The sequence below is a fragment of the Giraffa tippelskirchi genome, chromosome 3, assembly GCF_054371585.1.
Source record: "Giraffa tippelskirchi isolate mGirTip1 chromosome 3, T2T-mGirTip1v1.2.pri, whole genome shotgun sequence".
Lineage (NCBI taxonomy): Eukaryota > Metazoa > Chordata > Mammalia > Artiodactyla > Giraffidae > Giraffa > Giraffa tippelskirchi.
Genome location: NC_137277.1, coordinates 24570367 through 24594417, shown reverse-complemented (window position 1 = coordinate 24594417; position 24051 = coordinate 24570367). Strand labels below are relative to the sequence as shown.

Below are 24051 nucleotides of genomic sequence, written 5' to 3'. Positions count from 1 at the left end.
TAATGTTCTCTGCATCAGTATATGCCAAAAGTATATTCATTAGTCTTCACAAACAATGTATCAAGTATTTATTATAGCACCTGGTGTCAGGTGCTTTTAAATGGAGGTGGTGACTTTCAATGTCTGATGATAACCCACTTCCCAAGTATCTGGTAGAGCCATTTTAATGAATTTTAATTTGCCTATTTACACCAACAATCATGCCCCAAGCATTATTTAAGTGAGCAGGGAGAGAAATCTTTTCAACAAGTATGTAATTAGCTGTAGTGCTGTGTGCCAGGCGCCAGGTATTCAATGAATATGAGTATTAAGAAGTAGGACATTTTATGAAAAAAGAGGCACCAAACTTCTTTGCCATGATGTACTAGACTTCATTTTTTTTTATGTTTATTTATTTATTTAAGGGCTTCCCAGGTGGTGCAGTGGTAAAGAATCTGCCAGCCAGTGCAGGAGACACAGAAGACATGGGTTCAATCCCTGGGTCGGGAAGATCCCCTGGAGTAGGAAATGGCAACCCACTGGAAAATTTCATGGACAGAGTAGCCTGGCAGGCTACAGTCCATAGGGTCACAAAGAGTCGGCCACGACTCAGCACACATGCATTTTGGTCACAATGAGGCATGTGGGATCTTAGTTCCTGGACCAGGGATGGAACCTGTGGCCCCTGCATTGGAAGCACTGAGTCCTAACCACTGGGATGCCAGGAATTCCCAGTGTACTAGACTTAAAAAATACCCTTTGGTCAGTGTTTATCTGGTTACTAGGGTATTAGAACATAGGTACAAATTATGGGTCTCCCTAAATAGCTCTGCTGAACCTTCTCCCCACCTTTCCTTCAAGTCTCTGACAAACACTCAATGGTCCCACTGTACATCCTCCTGAAATATGCTCTATTGAATACATGTCCTCAGTTTGCAGAAAGTACTCTTGGGCCCTACATCAGTCTCTCCACCTGTTGCAGCTAATGTGGCCCAAATCCTCCATTGACCTTTCCAGCTCAGCTCTGCCCTCCTGCTCCCCCACCCTCATCGTTCTTCATACTCAGAAGCAGATATTTGGTGCCTGAAGGAGATATAACAAACTGCTTCCTCCTCTGAGGAGAGAGTCAGCAGTAAAAGTGCCTTCCTAAAACCTTCTCTGGGCTTCCCTGGTAGCTCAGATGGTAAAGAATCCACCTACTATGCAGGAGACCTGGGTTTGATTCCTGGTTTGGGAAGATCCCCTGGAGAAGGAAATGGCAACCCACTCCAGTATTCTTGCCTGGGAAATCCCATGAACAGAGGAGCCGAGTGGGCTGCAGTCCAGGGGGTTGCAAAGAACTGGACATGACTGTGTGGCTAACACACAAAACTGTCTCTAATTCCCAACCACCACAGAAAAATCACAGTCTGGACAGTCATTTGGATACAAATTCAGCTCAATTAGTGTTCAATAAAGTTTCCAATGTGGATATTTTGGCCACAACCACTATACCTATATAAGCCCAATTAAGTAGAAAATTATTTCAACTTTTCATGTCACTCTAATCTTTCCTTTTAGCAAGATCCCAACTCTCTGACTTACTTTTCCTTCCAGATGAAGGTTTACATCCTGTTCTGACATCACAGAAGTCAGGTTAAACCCTCAACCCTGACAAGGACACTTTTCTCCCAAATTGGGAAGGTCAGGGAGTTCTTGTTAATGCCCAACCTCAAATCTTTCTGCTGCAGTTTTAATAGATTATATAATATTAGAGTTATATTAGGTAATGTTAGGGCTTGTTATAGATTATATATTAGGCTTTACTTAAAAAAAAAAAAAAAAACCTCTTCAGTTTGGAAGAAAATTTTTTGCCTGAACAGAGGCAGCCTTCTGAATTTTCAATGAAATGTGCATATGATAAAGTACATATTACATAATATATGGTGATAAATGTTATATAAAAATATAGCATATCTGCTATTTTCCCATCACATATTTCCATATTTTAATATGTATATTAAAAACAGAAGACTGACTCATAGTATTTCAGAATGTGCATCTATATGTTAATATCATACACTTACAGAGTTCTCTGTGGTTTATAGTTTCTTGTTTGCTTTAACCCTACTAACAATGTAGGGAGGTAAGTAGTATTAAACCCATGTTTCTTCTCTGAGGCTGAGATTCAGAGAAACCAGGGAACTTGTCCAGGATTATAATGCTAAGAAGTGGCTAAGCAAGGATTTGAACCCAAGTTTTCTAGGCCCAAAACTAATAGTCTTCCCATTACAATATGCACCACCCACAGTCTATGGTTCTTGACCAGACATGTGACATTTTAATGAGCTTGCAATAAAACGTACCACTAAATTCAGATTGCATCCTCCCCAAAAACAGCAACAAGAAATCATTTATTATAGAGAAAAAAATTATAACCCCGAATATCCTTTTAATTCTTAAGTTCCAATCTTTGATCTTGGGCTTTGGCCTTTAAGATCTGGGCTGGGAGAGCAGGCAGAGAGGCACTTAAGGACCTAATGAAAGATATGTTCCGATTGCCCCTGCCAACCCTCAGCGAAGGCAGCCTCCTCCATTGAAAAGTCCAGAATCAGTTATAAACTACTAACACATCCCTATTCTGATCAGAATGGTCTTGTCTTAGTGGTATAGGTACCAGCATCTCTCAAAGATCATATCAGTTCTAAATATGCCTGTGTTCTCCTTGCTCACGTATATGTCTAAATAGATTATAAAAAGAGGAAATCAACCATTTTAAACTTTGGTGTTGAGTCTCCCCAGACCATCTCTGGTGAATTTAATCTGGTCAACCAGATAATCCTATAGGCCACAGGTTACTTCAGATGGGGATTACTTTGTTTTGGTTGCCCTCAGCTGTGGGCTTAACAAGGAATCCAGCCTCCATAGATTTTCTCCTCAAGCCAGAGGCCAGTGAAGTTTCTTTTAAGGAGGAAGAGACTGGGAACCTAAGAACCCATGTTGCTTTTTCTCTCAGTCCTTTCTGCTGGGGTTGGGAGTTGTTGTTGTTTAGTTGCTCAGTTATGTCTGACTTTGCAACCCCGTAGATTGTAGCCCGCCAGGCTCAGTCCATAGGATTTCCCAGACAAGAATACTGCCATTTCCTCCTCCATGGGATCTTCCAGACCCAGGGACTGAACCCATGTCTCCTGCACTGCAAGCGGATTCTTTACTGCTGAGCCACCAGGGAAGCCAGCAGGAAATCTGGAAAGTTTTCATCTTTCTGCTACACAGGAGAAGGTAGCAAGGTTCAGGGATGAATTGGGAAGCTGAGGCTTAAACAACTACTGCACTTGATAGTACAACTTGAGGCAATTTTGCTCCACCCCTTTCCTTCTGTATTTATAATAGACTATTGGTGACTTCAGCTCTTTTTTTCGTGTGTGTGTGACCTCAGCTCTTAACTAGGGAGACTGGATTTCCCCAACTCCCAGAATGATTTCTACTCTTTTATCAATCTGATTTGGAATTTACTTCCTCTTTTAGACCTCAAATTGTTTCCTTGATTAGGAGAGTGAGGGATGAGGTGAGGAGGTTCTCCCTGGGAGGGCAATGTGGAAAGTGGAGTCTCAAGTCTCCCAGAAGAAGGGCAGCCAGGTCAGATAAAGGCCTAGCTCAGATGTAAGGTTTGAAGGGAAACCCTGGTTCCCTCCTTCCCTCCTTCCCTCTTCTCCAAAGGCCTCTGTGGAGGACATCTTAAAGTGAGAGGAAACAGTTGGGAGCATCTACAAACCCAAAAAAGGCAATAGAAATATGCTTGCTCTCACCTCAATACTCCTTTTCTCTTCAATCCTTCTGCAGCCACCGCCTGCCCCCAACTTCCACCTCCCACCTCAACCCTCCTTTCCTTTGTCCATCCTCATCACTTGGCACTGAACATTCTCTCACCCTCCCCCACTGCATCTCTCTTAAAAAGTTGTTAGCTGGTCCCTCCCCACAACTTGTCCTGCTCCTCTGAAGCAGAGTGCACATGAGGAGGGAGGGAAGCAGGGGTCCTGTGAAATGCTTGAAGCTTTTCATAGTTGGGGGCTAAGTAAGGCTCACAGTTATTAAGAAAAGAGAAGGCAGTGCAAGTCTGGTGATAGAGACACGAAGTAGGAGAGAACAGGCAAAGCAAGGGAACTGGGAAAGAAAGAGGGAGCAGTGACACAGAGACTGAGAGAGACAACTTTGGGCCTCCTTGCAGAGAGATGAGGACTCACCCTGCCTTTTTTGGGGTGGGGAAACCTGAGAAGTTTTGAGGGTCCTCTCTGGGCCTGTCCCACCTGCTTTCCCTTCCTCCCCTTAGCTCAGTTGTTTACAGAGATCCTCCTCTGAACTCTTGCCCTCCTGGACTTGCCCTAGCCCCGGCCCCAGGCCTCAGCCAGGCAGACACCCTGACAGATTACAAATGAGCGTGGGTGTTAGATTGCGCCAAGCTCTTGTCCCCAGAGTCTGGAGGAGGGGAATCAATGGGCTCTACCTAAGAGCTTCCCTCTAGTTCCATCTCAGTCTGAACAGAGTGAAGGAGGCACTTCCTGTTCTCCTCCCCTCCCTCAACCATAACCCAACAGGCACACTCAGCAGAAAGGGATGAGACTCCCCTCCCGAGCCGCAAGACCGCCACACCACACGGAAGCTCCCGTTCTCTAAGCAAACTCCTTTGATCTATTCTAGAAAATTCACTGGAAACTTGAGTAATCTTTAAGATGTGACTGCTATTGAATTTATGGATTTGAAGCTTGGGATTTTGGGGGAGGGGGTGTGGGGCAGGAAGGAACCAGAAGAATGCACTACACTAGTTTACAACACTTCAGGAAAAGAATAAAAATTCCCTTGTCTTCACCTGTAAGTAAACATCACCTACCTCTGTGCTCATTGTGGCTCTCTGGAGAGACACAGGGAGTTATTTGAGTCTGAGTGAGCGAGCCAGCTACAGCTATGGATGGCTAGAGAGAGGATAAATACATCCGGAGAGATGAGTTGATGGATAGGTAGGGAAGGAATATAAATATGGAGAGAGATGGAGGAACAGAGAGATGGATTGAGACAGAGAGAATATAAAAAGAAGCTGAGGGAGAGAAATGGATGTGTGAATGAGGAGAGAGTGGTTATGTGGAGGGGTGGAGAGGGGAATGGGGCATTTCTCATCCTCTTCTCCGCAGTTCTGTCATCTTGTCTTGCTCCTTGAAATGCCAGTTTCCCACCCCTCACTTAATGAATTCTTTCTCTAGATTCTAGGCCCTGCCTCACACCCTTAGGTGTTTTTGCACCCTCTTCCTTCACAGTCGTCCATTTGGCCCAAGACAACATACCTCACTTGGCTGTCCTGGCCCATCACCCCAAATTAGGAGAAAGAAACTCAGAGTGGGAGTTCTGGGCAAAGGAGGCTGGATTCCCCATCTCCTGGTCTACAGACTTGGGGAGGGGGTTGCTCCTTTGTGAGGTGGGGGTGGTGGTGGTGGTGGTGGGAAGAATGAAGGGCAGCTGGGTTGAATTTGTCCAAATCTAATAACCTAGGAGCCTATTGAAGGCCTTGGGGACTGAGAGGGGAGGAAAGTCTTGAATATTCCTCTAACTTTTGCCCCCTCTCCCTCTGGTCCCTTCTTTCCAAAAGTCTTTGAAGAAAGATGTTTTTGACGCTTCCATGTCGCCCTCAGATGGATGGGCTGCGGGTGATTGAAGTGTCTTTGTCATGCTAATGCTTGGGGGGTGATGGATGGGCGCTGGGGCTGCCAAACTGTGGCCCGATGCGCCCATTGGCCTGGGAGAGATCACATGCACCCCTCCACCCCCACTCCCTACCCCCTTCCTGGGGGAGCGCTGGCCCAGGCGAGCTGGGTTAGGCCATGGATGCAAGCTTCGGTGCTGTGACATACTGCCGAAAGGTTGTAGGGCAAGAGGGTGTCTCCCCCAAACGGGCCGACCCTCCTGCGGCCTCCACGCATGGACTATAATAGGATGAACTCCTTCTTAGAGTACCCACTCTGTAACCGGGGACCCAGCGCCTACAGCGCCCACAGCGCCCCTACCTCCTTCCCCCCCAGCTCGGCTTCCGCTGTTGACAGCTATGCAGGCGAGACCCGCTATGGTGGGGGGCTGCCCAGCTCTGCACTCCAGCAGAACTCAGGCTATCCGGCCCAACAGCCACCCTCGGCATTAGGGGTGCCCTTCCCCAGCTCTGCGACCTCGGGGTACTCCCCGGCTGCCTGCAGTGCCAGCTACGGGTCTTCTCAGTACTACCCTCTGGGCCAGCTGGAAGGAGATGGAGGCTATTTTCATCCTTCAAGTTATGGGGCCCAACTAGGGGCCTTGTCCTCCGATGGCTATGGAACCGCTGGAGTGGGCCCGGGGCCCTACCCTCCACCGCAGCCCCATTACGGGAACGAGCAGACAGGGAGCTTTGCACCGGCCTGTGCTGATCTCCTCTCCGAGGACAAGGAATCGGCCTGCGCGTCAGAAACGAGCACCCCTACAGCCCAGACCTTCGACTGGATGAAAGTTAAGAGGAACCCACCCAAGACAGGTAGGGCTCAGACGTGGCCACCCCCTCTCCGGGGGCTCAGAGCGGCTCTGCTGCTTTTGCACTGAGGTGTCCTGGGCTGGGTTCCTGTCTGCACCACCGGGTAGAGGCAGGTAAGAGCACTGTGCTCAGTCTCAGGTCAGGTGGGGTCTCCCCACTCAGTGAGTGCCCAGTTATCCTTAAGAGTAAGTCTCCACACACACCCCCACTTCCTGATCTGTGTGCTCAGCGCAGGCCCAGGACCTGGTGTTCGGAGGAGGGAGAGCTGGGGGGTGGAAGTGTGGGGGGGGCTGCTCCAGGTCACCTGGAGGGGTGCCTGGTGATCCATGGGAACTTTGAGAGCTGAAGCTGGATGGAATGGTGACTGGGGGTGCAGAGCTGGCCAGGGGGAGGGGAGGGGAAGGAGAAAGAGGAAAGAACTGACGTGGCCCTTCTCTCGCCCCGCCCCTAGCGAAGGTGTCTGAGCTGGGCCTGGGCGCGCCAGGTGGCCTCCGCACCAACTTCACCACTCGGCAGCTGACCGAACTGGAGAAGGAGTTCCATTTCAACAAGTACCTGAGCCGGGCCCGGAGGGTGGAGATCGCTGCCACCCTGGAGCTCAATGAGACGCAGGTCAAGATTTGGTTCCAGAACCGGCGCATGAAGCAGAAGAAGCGGGAGCGGGAGGGAGGCCGGGTGCCCCCAGCCCCTCCAGGCTGTCCCAAGGAGGCGACTGGAGACACCTCCGACCAGTCCACGTGCACCTCCCCGGAAGCTTCGCCCAGCTCTGTCACCTCCTGAACTAAACCTCCCGCCCGGGACTCCTCAGTGCCGAGGAGTCCCGTCCAGCCCTCTCCTCGGTTCTCCCTAATCTTGGCCTCTGCTCTACTACTTAGGCTGGGGCTCCAGTTCAGAGCTGCCTTTGGGAGGAATGGGGGACTGCTTTCCTCCAGTCTGGGCAGGGTGCTGATGGCTGGGGACCCTACCAGACCAGAGGCACGGGAGACCCAACCTGTCTAATGTGAGGGAAGGGCTTCCCTCAGCCTCTAATCTGGGATCAACCCTCGGGTGGGGTGGGAGCAAGTCCCAACCTCCCGGGTTCTCCTTTCTCTTCCAACTTCCATTTGTTCAGTCCAGTGCCTTTGAGCTTCGAGGACTCTCCTCTCATGCACTCTTATCCTAATTCCCCCTTCTAGGCTCGGGACAGAGAGAAGGTTTCCTGTGTGGGAGGTATTTGGGTGCTGGCATATGACCAATGCTTAATCTCTCTAGTTGCCACAGACCTTACAATAGCACCAGCTGCCTTGTGACAGACCAAAAAGCTCCCCCCACCACCCCATCGAACCCTATTAACACCCTCCTGGCACATTTGTATTGCACTAGCGGCCTCCAGAGGTTGTTTTCTGAGACCTGTCCCCCACCCCCCGCGACTTCATCTCGAAGCTACCAAAGTGTTTTGGAACTTGGTACTTCAGAGACTTCTGGAATGTTGTTTGAGGCTGGACCCCAGCAAGCCTCTACCAGGAAGGCGCAGGTTCGCCCCCACTAGTTTCTCCCCTATTTATTGCCTCCTGGAAAAGCCAGGACCTTCCTCCTCATCTCCACCCCCACCCCTGGTGCAGCCCAGGGAGGCCCAGGTGCAGGGAGAGCTCCGACCAGCATCAAGCATTTCTCTGAACCTTGGGACAGTGGAGACACCACTCTTTCCGGAAACCTGAGCCCCAAGCAACCGGGTTCTCTCTGTACCTCCAGCTACCTCATTTCAATAAAGTCTGTTTTCCCCTCCTCTCGCCTCTTCTGCTCCTCTGTTTAGGGGTAAAGGAGGCTCTCTCCAAGAGCGCTGGGGGAGAGATGAGGAAAGAGTAGATGCAAGTTGGTTGGGTTGGAAGCAGCTGAGCTTTATGATCTCAGTTGGGTGAAGAGAAGGACTTACTGGGTGGGGCCTAAGCAGAACCGGGTCTAGGTTTCCTAATCTGACAGCCGTCAGCCCTCGGGTCATTGGAGGAACGTGGGAAGACCTGGAAGGGAAAGGCGGTGGGGAGGAAACAGTTCGGAGACCGTCCTGAGAGGAAGGCAGGAAAGGAGAACAGTGGATCTGTTTGGAGAGAATAGAAAAGGGTGTGAAAAGAGGAGGAAGTTGGGGAAAGGCGAAGGGAAGGGCCCTCTACCCCTTCCCCCTCTTCCCTCCCCCATATCCAGAGCGAGGCCTGGCATAGAGTGGGCCTCAGTAAATATTTGCTGGGAAGGCTGTGTACTGTCCCGTTCCCCGCCAATTCTTGCTTAGAGAAAGTCAGAGGGTGGGTCGCCGCACAAACTTCAGACTGGCACACAGGTTAACCCTTCCACTCCCGCCCCCAGGCCGGTGCCTTTCCACCCAACCCGGACATCGGCGCCCGGGAGCCGGCGCGGCTGGGAGACTCGGGCCGTACCCGCCGCCTCCGAAGTGCGGTCCATCCGGCTCAAAGAGACCGCCCGGGTCTCCAACGCTGGACGGCGCGGGAGGCGCGGCGGGCGAAAGGGCCGAGGGGTGGGTGGGGTGCAGAGGAGGCAGCGGCAGGTTGGAGCCCGGAGCGCCTGGGGTGGGCGAATGAGGTAAACCCCAGTCCCTGGGGTGGGCGAATGCGGTAAACCCCAGTCCCGCGCTGACCTTTTTACCTCGAAGCGCCCCCGGGCTTTCCAAACAAGCCCACACAGCGCCCGCGGAGGTAGCAATTGTCTCCCGGCGGGTCCCACTGACCACAGGTCCCCTTTGGTCGGCGGAGGCGGGGGCAGGGAAGGCGGCCTGGGTCGGGCAGCGCCGAGACGGTAGCAAACAGTCAGCTTTCCCGCCCCGAAGTGCAGTCCAGAGAACGCGGGTCTGCGGCTTCCCGCCCGGTTTATTGATTCCGGGGATCCCGGGAGCCCCAGTGCCTTGGACCAGGACAGCTGGGAGCGGGCAGCAGGATCAAGGGGGCGTCTTATCCACCCCATCTATTGATTTCTCGACCTTTCAAAGGAAGACAAGGAGCGAAAAAGACTTGCAGTGTGCGCAAGAAACGCTGAGCATTTGCTTCCTAATGAAAATGGTGCTGTTATTGGAGAGGCCAAGTTATCAATAATTGCACAGCCCAGCTGGAGAAGACGACAAGCGGTTTGGAAGAGGAAGCCCAGATTTCCCAGAAGCTGATGCTTTGCCCTCTGTCTGAAAAAAAAAAAGATCTATTTGCTTTTCTGCATTTAATTGAAATTGCCATCAAGGTTGGCTTCCCCAAAGGGGTCACCTTGACAGATGGCACAGAGCAGTGTCTGTGGAAACAAAACTCTCCTTGCTTGGAGCCATTCGATGTCGGCTAATAGAGCCTTCTGGTTGGGGTATTTCTGGATCCTGCAAACTTTGGACCACTGGGCAGAAAATCAAGGAGGAAGGACCTTTTGTCAGAGCAGGACCCCAAGGATGATGACCCTGGACCTCAGACTGGGGCTCACAGGGCCTAGGGGAGGTTGGTCTATTGGGTTTTTGGCCATAGCAGAAGGAACCATTTGATTCCCCCCCACAGAGGGATGAGGGGCAAAATTCTCTGTTAACAGGCATGCTCAAAAGAATCCACGATACATCTGAGCGCCACCCCCCATCCTCTTTGATCCTAACTCCTTTCCTGCTTTGTACTCTCCCCAAATCCTACTTATCTGAGGCCTCAGACTGGTCTACACGGAAGTTATTTATTGCAGAAACAAAAGGTCACTGTATTTTCCTATCTAAAATGACAAAGGAGTGGTTGGTACAAACAACAATCAAACAAGCAAAAACACATTGTTAAACTTTCTAGAAGAGATGACACGCTGCTTCCTTTATAGTCTCCACCATGCCTTTCAGATAGGTGCTTTTTTGACAGCCACTGGAGGGGCAAAGGGAATTCTATTTACCAGGAAATCTGAAAACACATTTTCTGCAAAATTTAAAGGCTTCCATTCCAACACCTCCATTTATAAGATCTCCAAAAATCTCTTGTTTTGAAAATAAAACTCTTGAAATAGAGATCAACCCCCCACCTTGATTCTTCATGGGAGGGAAAGTTCTTCTCAGGTTGAAAGTTTGTCAAGGTTTCTGAGGAGTAGCTCCCGGCCCCTCCCCCACCATGTAGCCTCCACTCCTCCACCCAACCCTCTGCACCATCTGTTTCTCAGCCCTAAGTGTGAACTTTTCCTCTTTCATTTGCTTTTTTCTTCAGCGTTTGTTCTTCCAATGTGAGGCCCTTTGATCTGGATGAGAGAGACAAGAAAAAGAGATTTTAAAAGCCCTGAAGTTCTTACTTTTAATGTGGATGTCTTTGTTATGAATATTTCTTGCACCAATACCACTGGGCTGCTGGAGGGGAGTGGGTGGGATGGGGCGGTGGGGGAGGTGGGGAGGCTAGGGGCATCTCCTGATGACTAAGAGCACAGAGATCCAGATGAACCTGAGAGGAAGGCCAAGATATGTGGCTTCAAATCCTTCAGAGGGTTGGGTGGAGTGGAAGCCACATGGTAGGCCCTGCTTCTCACAGCCTTGTGGCCTTGGGCAGGTTGCCCAGTTTAATTTTCTCCAAAATGGGCATCATTATCTATTTCATAGGGTTGACATTAATAAATAGGTTTATATGTATACAATATTAGGGAGCAGTCCCTAATAAATAAATGTGAGGTATGATAACACCTATAATTATTAAAGGGAGAACATGTCCCTAATCAATTCCAGGGTACATCTTGACCCTTTGGGGTACACACACATTTTCACTTCTCACACTCATGTCTTGTCTGATCCTTGAATGGTGGATGAGACTAGAGACAGGTTCTGGAGCTAAGGACAGGTAGAGGGGATTCCCTTCTTAGCAGCTGAGAACACTCAGGTGGGTCTGGCTGAGACAAGTTCCTTCAGGTCTCAGCCCATTCACCTGCAGAAGAGGAGAGTTGTCTTGGGCCTCCAGCACTGTCTCTCCCTTCTCCACTAGGAGGGTGGGTCAGAAGTCCTGAAGGCAGACACACTGAGTTTCTAATTTAGAGTAGTGGAGGGCAGGGGCTCAGTGTAACTTAGTTTTCAGTGTGGTTCTCTTATCAGATGGGTGAGTGAGTTTATGCCAGGTAATCAAGTTCCCTGTGCTTCTGTTTCTTCAGATGTAAAATGAGGGAAGTTGAATAAGTGAGATACATGAGACATGCTTAGAACACTGCCTGGCAGTGTACAGTAGAGGTTTTCTGTTTTAGGTATTCATATAAGACATTTTTTATTGAGGTATGCTTGGCCTTGGTATGCTAGAAGCAGACATTCTCTAACCTTCATCCTCCAGACCGTACCTGCAGACTCATATGGTACCGTAAGCATGGAATTTGCTGCTGGGAAGTAAAACAGTTATGAATGAAAATGTTCAGGGTAGCCCCACAGAATACTAGTTCATAGCAAGTGCAACATAGAAATGAGACATACTTTGGGCCAGACAGTCTCATTGCATAATTCTGGGAGCACATTCTCACTGTTGTCCATGACTTTGGCAGCCCCTGCAATGGTACCAGATTTTATTTTGTGATAGTTCGGTCCTAGCTCTATGAACTTCCTTGCATGGCCTCCTTTATATGACTCAACCACAATATTCCAGATCCTTCATCTTTTGCAATTTCATAGAACAGGAATTGGAGATGCAAAATATTTAATGTCCATTCCTGGGAGAACAAGAATATTTCAAGCAGCTGTTGACTTCCATTCAAAGTAGGACCTCTTGGCCACTGTCATTCTCTTCATTGGGAAATAAACAGATCAGGTGCTACAGAGAAGAAAGAATTTTGTAGGAAGTCAGGAGACCAGAGCTTCCTCTACCAACAGTGTCCTTGAGTCAGTCACTTAACCTCTCTGTGCCTGCTTTCCCAGTCTTTAATATAAGTTGCATTATCTCACTACAGCTTTACTCATCCTTCCTTCTGATAATAGAATACGTAAGTGAGAAAGAATGTTAAACTTGGTCTGGGATAGGGGGTGGTAGGGAGGGGTGGGGAGAGCATCATGTTGTATATAGTCTACAGGCTTAGAGCTAATTAAAATTAGTTTCTCCTCCACCCACCCAGTCAGTTTCCTCCAGCTCTCATCACTGGCCTGGGTCTAGACAATTCTGAGCCCTATAGCCCTTTTTGCCTGGAGGGAGAACCTAGGAGGGAGGGAGCTCCACAAAACATGCGCCTTCTGTTCCTCAGAGGCCCCAAAGCTCCCTTCAGTTTACTCTGGCCTGACAGCTCCGTTTCAACCCCCACCTTAGAGATGAGGCAGCTCAGTATTTACTCAGCCAGAGAGGTTTGCCCAGAAGCCTGGCCTCCCCAGCCAGCTCTTGCTGGCTCTGCTCTGCAGCCCCGACCCCCTTCCCTTCCTGGTTCATGAAGAGTTCAGCCCTGAATGGCTTGCAGCGCCCCCACCTCCCAGCCCCAGAGGAACTGCCTGTCCAGGGGAGGCCAGAGGGCGGGGGAAGGGTCCCGGTCGGTCGTGGGGTCATGCCCTGGTCTCTCCACTCTTGCTGGACCAGTGCCTGGGCCTCCCAGAGGAGAGACGACTCAGCAAATGATTGTCTTTTTGGGGAAGGGGTGTATGGAGATTGTCAGGTTGGGAACATGATCCAGGACTGCAAAGGGCCATGTTATTAGTGTCATTGAACTACATCTAATGGTAGAAAAATTTGGTAAACTTGTAATAGCTTGGACTCTCTTTCCAAAGATACTAAAAGCCTTAAGACAATAAAGAAGTTACAGGCATGTTACCAGCATCCACATATGAAAATAGCCTCTAACTTCCTAACTTTTTAGCCTGTAAGATCCATGAAAGGTGAGATTTCTGTTTTGCTCATTGCTGCATTTCTAGTGCCTTCAACAATGCCTGGAACATAGTAGATGCTCAGTAAATATTTGTTGGACAAGTGACTATTGAAGCAAATTCCGCTTGTCTAGAAGTTGGTCATTCCCCAAAATGGTGTTCTGAAATGATGTCGTTTCAGACGTTTAATTAGTCCAAGAGTGTTACCATGATCAATGGATTCATACGAAAATAATGAAAGTAGGGCAACAGATGGATGGGGACTTAGAAGGCATTTTCTTCTTTGACTTCCATTCATTCATTAGAGGTATTTATCTCAGGCTAATGACAGAGTTCCCTTTGCAGTCCAGAACAAGTGTGCTCCCAGGGCTCACCCATAGAATTTTTGTTTGTTTGTTTTGTTTGAGCTTCCTTTACTGTAGCAAGTGTAAACTCAAGAAAAGACTCAATTTTAGAAATGTCAAGGGTTTGAAGGCCCAGCTGGATGTTTAGATTGGTTGAAATGTTGATAGAAAATAAAGAAACTGTCCTTCTCCAGGGAGATCTAGGCAGGTGCTTCCGCTGCAGACAAGCCTTCCTTTCTCTTCTCCATCACTCAGCTCAACTCCACAGGGTGCAGTGTCCTTTATACACCAATGGACCAAGGTTTCCTTTTCTGAAAATGTTTGGGATGTCTTCCCCTTCTAGGCCCAATAAAGTGAAATCACACACGGGAGTGCTTAGGTTTGTTTGAGTCTGAAAGAGAACACTGAGGGGAGCATTACTTTTAATGCTTAATGGAAGTCAAGGGCAATGATGGTTACCTACTGGAAGTTTCTCAGAACTCTTGGGAAGATCATCCATTCTGGTGTGGTTAGTTACCATTGTTGGAAATTGTTGGGAATTAATAACATCCTCTTGCTTACTCCCACCGTAGCCCTACACATGTGGATCCTGGTTACAGTACAGAAATCTAACTTAAAGCAAGAAAAAGGAAGCGAAAAGTGTCATGGAAAAGAAAAAATCACCTCCAGCCTGGAGGTCCTCTCTGGGTTTAGATTTCTAGATCAAGGGCCCCCTAAGAAGAACAGAGTTGGGGAAGGGAATTCCTCAGCAGTGACCTGAAAAAACTCAAAGGTTCGAGGGTCCTAGGCATGGTTCTGACAATTTTAACCAGAGTTCTCTGATTCTCCATTTCAGACACAGCCTTTGCTGGAAGCTAATGTTTTGGGGACCGGAGAGTCTGAAGAGGCAGAAGCTACAACAAGCTGTGCAGAAGAAAAGCCTCTGAGGCATGTGTGAGGAAACAGGCTGGCAGTTGGCAGAAAGAGCTGTCCCATGATCCTCTCTAGCCCCAAGCTTCCCACCCTCCACCACCTCCAGTTACTCCACTGTCTCTCCAATTAACACTCAGTCATTTTTCGGAGCTCAATTTTCAATCCCCACCTTTGGGGCCTGGCAGGAGGGACACTACCCTGAGTTAGAGGAAGGCAGGAGGGCCACGCCTTCTCTGAAGGATGGGTGGGGTGGGGCAAGTTCCTAATCCTGCAGGGGGTCTGTATTCAGCAATTCAAATTCAGTGATTTGGGTGCATTGGATGGGGATTACAAAGACACCTTTGAAAGGGTTTGCATGCTTGCCTTGCCACACATTTCAAAAACCCATTGAAATCCACACCTTGACACATTCCCAAAGAGCCAACTTCCCTCACACGTTCACAGACCTATCTATAAACAAGCATTGTTACTTGTGTCTCTGAACTACAATCAGACAGACTTTGTACACAGTTCTGCACACGTGGCTGCGACAGTCAGAGAAAGCAGGCTGGGGAGACAAGTATTGTTACCTGCGTGGGAAGGTTCTCTTTCTCTTCACTCTTTGGAATTTATGTTTTGACTGTTAAGTAGTATAAAATGAAGTTTCGGAGAAAAGTTGTCTGCATAGAGGTGAAAAGAAAAGGGCCTTTTGCTAAAAATACTTCCCTCTAATCCATCTCTACGGAATTTCTAAGATAGAAATGAAAAGGAAGGAGGCAAGTTATGAGTCGTTTCTCCATGTTGGGTGACATGTGGCTGTGCATTCAGTGGGGAAGCAAAAATTAAGAGAAAGCGAAACAAACAAACAATCCCAAACAGGACTTTTCCTGCACAGAGTACCAAAGATCTGGAAAGCTGATTTCTGCCCCCCCTGTTTTCATTTTGGTGTTTGGACCAGAGTTCAGTAGGCTTTACCTGAGTCTTCCCACCTTGAGTAGAAAAAAGAAAAAGAGTTTGTGCTTATCCCTAGGATGTAATGATGAAGAACACAGAGACAGACACAAAACAAAAGAAACAAAAGCATCCAGTTGGTGCCCAATATCAGTCCTCGCTTTGGGTTCTTCAACATCCTATTAAAAAAAAATTCAAAAATGTGTTGAATAAATCTACCCAAAATAATCAGAGTGTCTTCCAGAATCCTCCCTTTATGAAAAACTCCCTGTTTCACTAGAGAAAAAAAATTGTTTTTTAGAAATTCCTCTCTTTGAATACCGTCTCTAAGTCAAAGGGGTGTGGAAACTGGAAAAAATGTCTTGCCTTTACTCTTTCTTTTCCTCCAGCCCTCTTACACACAGTTCTCTGAAAAACAGGGTCCTAGGTTTGAATTTAATATAATCAGTACAAAATACTTACTGCTTTTACGTCTTCTACATTGGCCAGGGGCTGAGCTGCTCCCAATCTCAGATTTCTCCCTTGGAAAACAAGAAAAGACTGGATTCTCTCTTTTTTTTTCCTCTCCCCAGAACTCTCAAGTTTAGTTTTCAGTTTTATTTTTGGTGACAAGTGTAAATGTTTGTTCAGTTGCTGAGACATAACTCAGATTCTTCTGTGGGGTCAGGAGTCCTCTTCCATCCTGTCCTTTCAACTGAGGCAGGGCTCCAGACATAGATAGTTTTTTTGGAGTCAGAGTGGGTCTCACTCAGCACCCTTACTGCCTCTTTCCATTTCAGCCTGGAAGTGAGACCTGTTTCCTGAATCATAGGGTCCATTCTCTTTTGAGGTCCAAAGTTCTTGATTGGGAAAGGAGAGAGAAAAGCTCATGGGTCCCTAATGTGTGTGAATAGTAATCTTTCTATGTAGACGAACCTGGAGAGAAAGAACTTTCCTTTCCTCCCAACACACGCGCACACACACACACACACACACACACACACACACACACACACACACCACAATTCTGCAAGCTTAATGAAGGGTTTTTAAGGTTTAAGGGATTGTAAAGGCAAAAGGGAGAAGTGTTTTTGTTCAGACCTCTGGCAGATGTTGCCAAATTCAGACTTAAATTGAAGAAAGTAGGGAAAACCTCTAGACCATTCAGGTATGACCTAAATCAAATCCCTTATGATTATACAGTGGAAGTGAGAAATAGATTCAAGGGATTAGATCTGATAGACAGAGTGCCTGAAGAACTATGGACGGAGGTTCGTGACATTGTACAGGAGACAGGGAGCAAGGCCATACCCAAGAAAAATAAATGAAAAAAAGCAAAATGGCTGTCTGAGAAGGCCTTACAAATAACTGTGTAAAGAAGAGAAGTGAAAAGCGAAGGAGAAAAGGAAAACTATACCCATTTGAATGCAGAGTTCCAAAGAATAGCAAGGAGAGATAAGAAAGCCTTCCTCAGGGATCAATGCAAAGAAATAGAGGAAAACAATAGAATGGGAAAGACTAGAGATCTTTTCAAGAAAGTTAGACATACCAAGGGAACATTTCATGCAAAGATGGGCACAATAAAGGACAGAAATGGTATGGACCTAACAGAAGCAGAAGCTATTAAGAAGAGGTGGCAAGAATACACAGAAGAACTATACAAAAAAAATTGTCACGACCCAGATAATCATGATGGAATGATCACTCACCTAGACCCAGACATCCTGGAATATGAAGTCAAGTGGGCCTTAGGAAGCATCACTATGAACAAAGCTAGTGGAGGTGATGGAATTCCAGTTGAGCTATTTCAAATTGTAAAAGATGATGCTGTGAAAGTGCTGCACTCAATATGCCAGCAAATCTGGAAAACTCAGCAGCGGCCACAGGACTGGACAAGATCAGTTTTCATTCCAATCCCAAAGAAAGGCAATGCCAAAGAATGCTCAAACTACCATACAATTGCACTTATCTCACACACTAGTAATGTTCAAAATTCTCCAAGCCAGGCTGCAACGGTACGTGAACCATGAACTTCCAGATGTTCAAACTGGATTTAGAAAAGGCAGAGGAACCAGAGATCAAATTGCCAACATCCGTTGGATCATCAAAAAAGCAAGAGCATTCCAGAAAAATATCTACTTCTGCTTTATTGACTATGCCAAAGCCTTTGACTGTGCGGATCACCACAAACTGTGGAAAATTCTTAAAGAGATGGGAATACCAGACTGCCTGACCTGCCTCTTGAGAAATCTGTATGCAGGTTGGGAAGCAACAGTTAGAACTGGACCCGGAACAAAAGACTGGTTCCAAATAGGGAAAGGAGTACGTCAAGGCTGTATATTGTCACCCTGCTTATTTAACTTATATGCAGAGTACATCATAAGAAACGCTGGGCTGGAGGAAGCACAACCTAGAATCAAGATTGCTGGGAGAAATATCAATAAGCTCAGATATGCAGATGACACCACCCTTATGGTAGAAAATGAAGAGGAATTAAAGAACCTCTTGAAGAAAGTGAAAGAGGAGAGTGAAAAAGTTGGGTTAAAACTCAACACTCAGAAAACTAAGATCATGGCATCTGGTCCCATCACTTCATGGCAAATAGATGTGGAAACAGTGACAGACTTTATTTTTTTAGGCTCAAGAATCACTGCAGATGGTGATTGTAGCCATGAAATTAAAAGATGCTTACTCCTTGGAAGAAAAGTTATAACCAACCTAGACAGCATATTAAAAAGCAGAGACACTACTTTGCCAACAAAGGTCCATCTAGTCAAAGCTATGGTTTTTCCAGTCGTCATGTATGGATGTGAGAGTTGGACTTTAAAGAAAGCTGAGCGCTGAAGAATTGATGCTTTTGAACTGTGGTGTTGGAGAAGACTCTTGAGAGTCCCTTAGACTGCAGGGAGATCAAACCAGTCTGTCCTAAAGGAAATCAGTCCTGAATATTCATTGGAAGGACTGATGCTGAAGCTGAAACTCCAATACTTTGGCCACCTGATGGGAAGAACTGACTCATTTGAAAAGACTCTGATGCTGGGAAAGATTGAAGGCGGGAGGAGAAGGGTACGACAGAGGATGAGATGGTTGGATGGCATCACCGACTCGATGGACATGAGTTTGAGTAAACTCTGGGAGTTGGTGATGGACAGGGAGGCCTGGCGTGCTGCAGTCCATGGGGTTGCAAAGAGTCGGACATGACTGAGTAACTGAACTGAACTGGCAGATGTAGAGAGAAACACCTTCCCAATAATGAGATACCATTAACTATTAACCCAGCCTTCAAATCAACATTGCCTTTGGATATTTTGATGGCCATCTAGCTGCTTCTTAGCTCATAGAGAGAGATGGAATCTGTTCCCTTCTCTTTCCCCACATACTTCCCGAACATAACCCAAGAGTGTTTTGTTTCTCCTTAGGTCAGTGAGTTTCCCAAGATATATCACTGCTGAAGCTGACAACTGCTGGGAATTCCTTGCTTATTTCAACCTCACTGGCGCCCATCTAAGAAAGACTTAGAGAATGAAAGTGGGACAAATGAGAGTAGGCAAAAGGACAACAAAAAGCTTGGATATGGAAGGAATGTAAAGACTTTGTCCTTTATACCCTCGTTCAATCTCCACTACAATATTCTGGAGTTGGATACCACTTGCAATGGGGAGATCACTATTTATAAGGGAGAGTCCCCTGATGTTGAACTGCATTATATGCTAGAAAATATTCCTTTATATGGAATAGGAGTTTGTCTCCTTAGGACTTGCATCCATTGAGCTTACTCCTTTGCTGCCTTCTGGAGGCAACACACAGCTCTTAATTGCTTTTCCACAGGCTATGTCTCCAAATATTTGAAGGGAGCTGTCATGTGTACCCCTTGAGTAATATACATTTCCAGTTCCTTAATTTGTTTCTCCTAAGACCTGATTTCCAGATCTTTCCTCATCCTACTCTTTCTTCCTTAGTTAATATTTTCTACAAAACAAAGTGTCTAGAATTGAACAGAAAATATAAAGTGTGATTAGACCAGGTCTAAGCAGAGTGGAAATTTATATCCCTCGATCTGGGCACTATATTTCTGTTGGTACAGATAGGATAGCTTGAGCAGGGAAAGACAATGGAGCAGGCTGATGAGAAATGGGAGGAATCCTTTCTCTCTTTCAAACTGTGTCCATATACTTGACCTCTAAGGCTGCATTAGTCACTGATACTATGATCCACACAAATCCCCAAGGTCGGTGAGGAAGGGGCCAGATTGGCAGCCATTGTGGGGAACAAACATTTGCTGAGCTGAGTCTGTGTAATTTGTGAGAAGAGAAAGGAGCATTAGATAGAGAAATAATGTGGAAGGTGAGAAGGAGCAGCCCTCTTATCTCAAGAGAAGGAAGTGCAGATTTACCTAGGCTAAGGCAGCTTCTCCAGTTCTGCTGTCCAGGTAACTCTACTCCTTTCGCAGTGCTTTTCCCTACTTCCCTTCTTGGTGGCAGCTGTTATTATTTTTGCTTCATTGCTGTTGTTACTGACATTTATATAACACTTGGCTATTAGCCTTTATGTCTCATCACATCTCTGGGAGGTTAGCATGATCATTGTTCTCACATATGAAGAGCCCAAGGCTCAGAGAAAATAAGTAATGTACCCAAGATCACATATCTGAAAAGCAACATATTATTTCCTTTTTCTGCCTCTGACCCTCTAGAATGTATATATAAGTCCACATATCTGGATGCAATGCATTTAGGATGTCAGCCTCTCTTCCACCTCATCCTACTCTTAACCCTGCCTTAGCTCTCAGACCACCAGTCGTTGTTTATAAAGTCTGAAGTCACTGCTTTTTTTCCTGTGGAAGAAGAGAAATCAAGCAGACTACCCTAGTATTCAAGATGACCAGGTTTAACTAGAGAATGTGTGTGTGTGTGCATATATATGTGTGGGTGTTAACACATCAAAATCAAGAATTCCTGCAAATAGAGTCCAAGTCAGATATTGGTTGACTCCTGGATTCTATGAAAACCCCTTATGGTCCAGGGCTTGTCCATTATGAGAGGTTTTGCTTCAGGAAACTTCCACTTGAGGGGGTGTCTTCTCCAAGTTTGGAAATATATAGGCACTTTGAAAGTATTTGACCGTGATGTTGAAGGGTTCAGGTTTGGCATATTACAGCAAGCCTGAGGACAATGGGAAGGGAGCTATTAACATGAATTTGAGAAGAGGTTCTCATTGAGAACCCATTATGATGAGTATGCAAATGCTATGACTTCCTAGGTACTAGGAGTTGTGATACAGGGATGGATAAGAAGTGGGGGTTTTCAGCTTTTTTGCCTAGGTGTCTGCTTTCATATGAATCAGCCTCCCTCTACACCTCTCCTGCCCCCTCCCCTACCCTATTGGAGATCCTGATCATGGTAGACATATAGATCAGAGCTTTGAAACCTTTGAGTAATAAGCAGATCAAAAGTCTCCAACTCCTTCCGCTTGTGAGCCTCCCAGCACTGGCCGACAGAGTCAGGCTCAAGGCAGCTGGAACGGCAGAAGCCTGGAGGCCATGAGGAGCTTCCCCTCCTGTAGCTCAGTCCTGATCCTGGAGACTTACTTTACGGAGTGGTTCTGACAGTAGAATTAACATGATGGGAAGTCTGGGGTGAGACAGGAAGGGGAGAGAGAAGGGATACAGTTGGATTAGGGTCTGGCATCTATTCTCCTGCTTTATGCACATGTTGCTTTAGCCCCAGAGAAGCCACATTCCAGGACTAGTTTGATGTTTATTTAAAAATATGCAGACTTTGCAAGCCATCTGGAAAAGGCTCTGAAGAGGCTCCTGATAAGGACATCTCACCATATCCTAGCAGCAGGGCAGTAAATCTAGAACATGCAGAAACATCAAAAAAAGCCCTTCCTTGATCAGATGTTGTAAAGAATTTGCCAAGTTTGCAGATAAGGAGATCACTAGAAAGAGTGCATGTGTGAGTCCTTCAGAGAAAGCCCATTTATTTTCTCCTTCTCTGTTACCTTCCGCTGTCTAGCCAAGTGAGGCCTGCATATCAAGGGGAAGGTGGCCGAGCACTGGCTGTGAGGGTATGCAGCCCACGTCACATATGGCTTCTCTTCCCCAGGTGCCCCCAACACAGGAGGGTCTCGTCTTTTCTTATCGGTTTTGAAATACGAGGCACAGAGACTCAACGGCTGCCAAGGGAAAAGGCTATCACAGAGCAAATACCTGAAGGGGAGAGACATATTTGAGAAAGAACAGATAACATTTTCAACATATTTAGAGATCCCAACCCTCGTCCAGCTTTAGTATCCCTTCATCTGAGCTTTTACCAGTAAGATGTGTCAAACAAATTAAACTGTTAAAGGGAAGGCATCTTACCAGTCCTTTTTCTTTGTGTTGAAGCTGGCCTGGAGACAACCATGCTGAAATAAGGGGTCTTGGTAATTTCACAAGCTAAGGGACTCCAAGCACGCCAAATATTTTTTCTTTTTCTTTTTTTAATAAACACCAACTGCTTTTTATTATTCAGTTCCAGAAACCTTTCACAAGATGGTACCAAAAAAAAAAAGAAAGAAAGAAAGAAAAAGAAACACACCCCCGCCCAAAACTTTACAACCACAGCTCAGCTAATGATATTTTTTCCATTGTTCCCAGTCAGCTCCAAACCCGTTGTGTGCAAAGCCCATTTTTCCATGCATCTAAATGATAGATACAGGCTATGAAATTCTTTATTCTATTTGTAGCAGCTTATGCAGGTGCAGCCAAACACAAAGCTTCAGGACAAACTGTACACAAACTTTACAATGTGGGATTTGAATATAAAATATGAAACATAAAATCTACACAAAACTGATAAAAATCAAGCACAGATATCAGGACTGAAACTTATAACCCATGTGTGAAAGGGAGTCTTGTTTCCTTTCAAGTGCTTTATTCTGCTATAGAACAGTTGAGATGAAGATATAAAGCTTTGTGGTTAGTTTAAATTATACACTCTGTAGATACCATACCAATTTTAAAAGTTACACATAGACCAACAGATGTCCATCAGTTCATCTGGGTGGACCAGATGCTCCAGTTTGATTGCAGAAAACAAACCAGGCCAATGTGGAAAGAAAATCTGTGCAATTTGTTTGCAGAGTTTACTGATGGGCACATTGGACTCCTGGTCCATGATGGCTACTGCTTTCTTCATCAGAGCTATCATTATAGGCTTCACGCCTCTGACCACCTCCTGAGCCCCGAGTGCTATCAAATTCTTGAAGCTCTACCTCCTCTGTGTCTCCAATAATATTTGGAACTTCTGGTCTAGATGGCAGAAGATCTTCTAATTCAGAAAGCTTGTCTAGGGATCCAGTTGTTTTCAGGAAACTGCACATCAAACTTTATGTAAAGATCACCTTTTTCAAAGGGATTATGATATTGTGGCATTCCTTCACCTTGAACTATAAGAACACATCCTGGTTCGATTACTTTGCCAGGGGGGCATTTCACCCCAATCTGATGTCCATCAAGGTGCTTAAATGTGAAATGAAATCCACACAGAGCTTCAACAAGTCCTATCTTATATGTCATGTGCAAATCATTCCCATCTCTCTAGAACACCTCATTTTCTTTTTCTTGTAGCAAAAGAACAACATCTCCTGGTTCCACTCCTGGGACCTGGTCTGCTTCCCCAGTAAATGTAATTCTCTGTCCATGTTTCATGCCTTTGTCTACGTGGACTTCAAGAATCTTGACTTCTTTAATCACCTTCTTCCCTTCACATTTTTTACAGCAGTCTTTTTCATTAATTACCTCTCCTCCATTATATTCAGAACACACAGACTGCATCTGCTGTACCATTCCTGGAGCCAGCTGTTTGATCATGATGTATACACCTCGACCCCGACCAACACTACACTTCTGAACAGCTCCAGACTTCCCACCTTGGCCACTGCATGTACTACAGAGTACATTCTTGATAAGTTGTAGTTTGGTTGTCTTGGCATTATACAGGTCTAAAAATACTTTAAGTGGATGCATCATGTCTTCTCCTCTTTTCTGCCATTTCGACTTCTGCTCTGATTGGCCATGAAGCCAAATAAGCCTCCACCAAAAATGTGACAGAAAATATCATCCATGCCACCACTTCCACTGCTACCTTCCCGAAGACCTTGTTCTCCGTATCTGTCATATAGTTCGCTCTTCTCAGGATTTGATAGTACTTCATATCCAAAACTTATTTCTTTGAATTTGTCACCAGCATTTGGATTCTTATCAGGATGGTATTCTTTGGCTAACTTTCTGTATTCCTTCTTCAGTTCGTTCTCGCTGGCGCCAGGCGGGACGCCCTGTATGTGGTACAGTTTCCTGTCGGCCACGTTCGCCATGGCGGCAGGCCAGGCAGCGCACAGGAAAGAAGACAGAGAAGCAGGAGGAGCGAAGCCGGGCCCTAAGCGACGGCAGCAGCGGCGGCGTGGGCGGAGACAGCGAGCAAGCACGCAATATTTTATCTTCTTTGCAGATAGTCACACTCAACTCCCTGACCAAAGGGAATATCAGTTTTTGCTGAAATCATTAAATAGTAGTGATGGGGGAATTACAGTTCTTTTTTGCTCTCAGCAGTTCTTTATTA

General features: G+C 46.4%; 1 protein-coding gene and 1 pseudogene across 1 annotated transcript; one reads left to right on the top strand and one right to left on the bottom strand.

Moving 5' to 3' along the window:
• The first annotated feature begins 5922 nt into the window (after positions 1-5922).
• HOXB1 (homeobox B1) lies at positions 5923-7279 on the top strand. Its single transcript, XM_081575929.1, has 2 exons — positions 5923-6502; positions 6951-7279. Exons 1-2 carry the CDS (start codon positions 5923-5925, stop codon positions 7277-7279), a joined length of 909 nt encoding a protein of 302 aa, XP_081432055.1.
• Positions 7280-22576: 15297 nt separating this feature from the next.
• Positions 22577-23806, bottom strand: LOC145543230 (dnaJ homolog subfamily A member 2 pseudogene; annotated as a pseudogene).
• Positions 23807-24051: the final 245 nt, after the last annotated feature.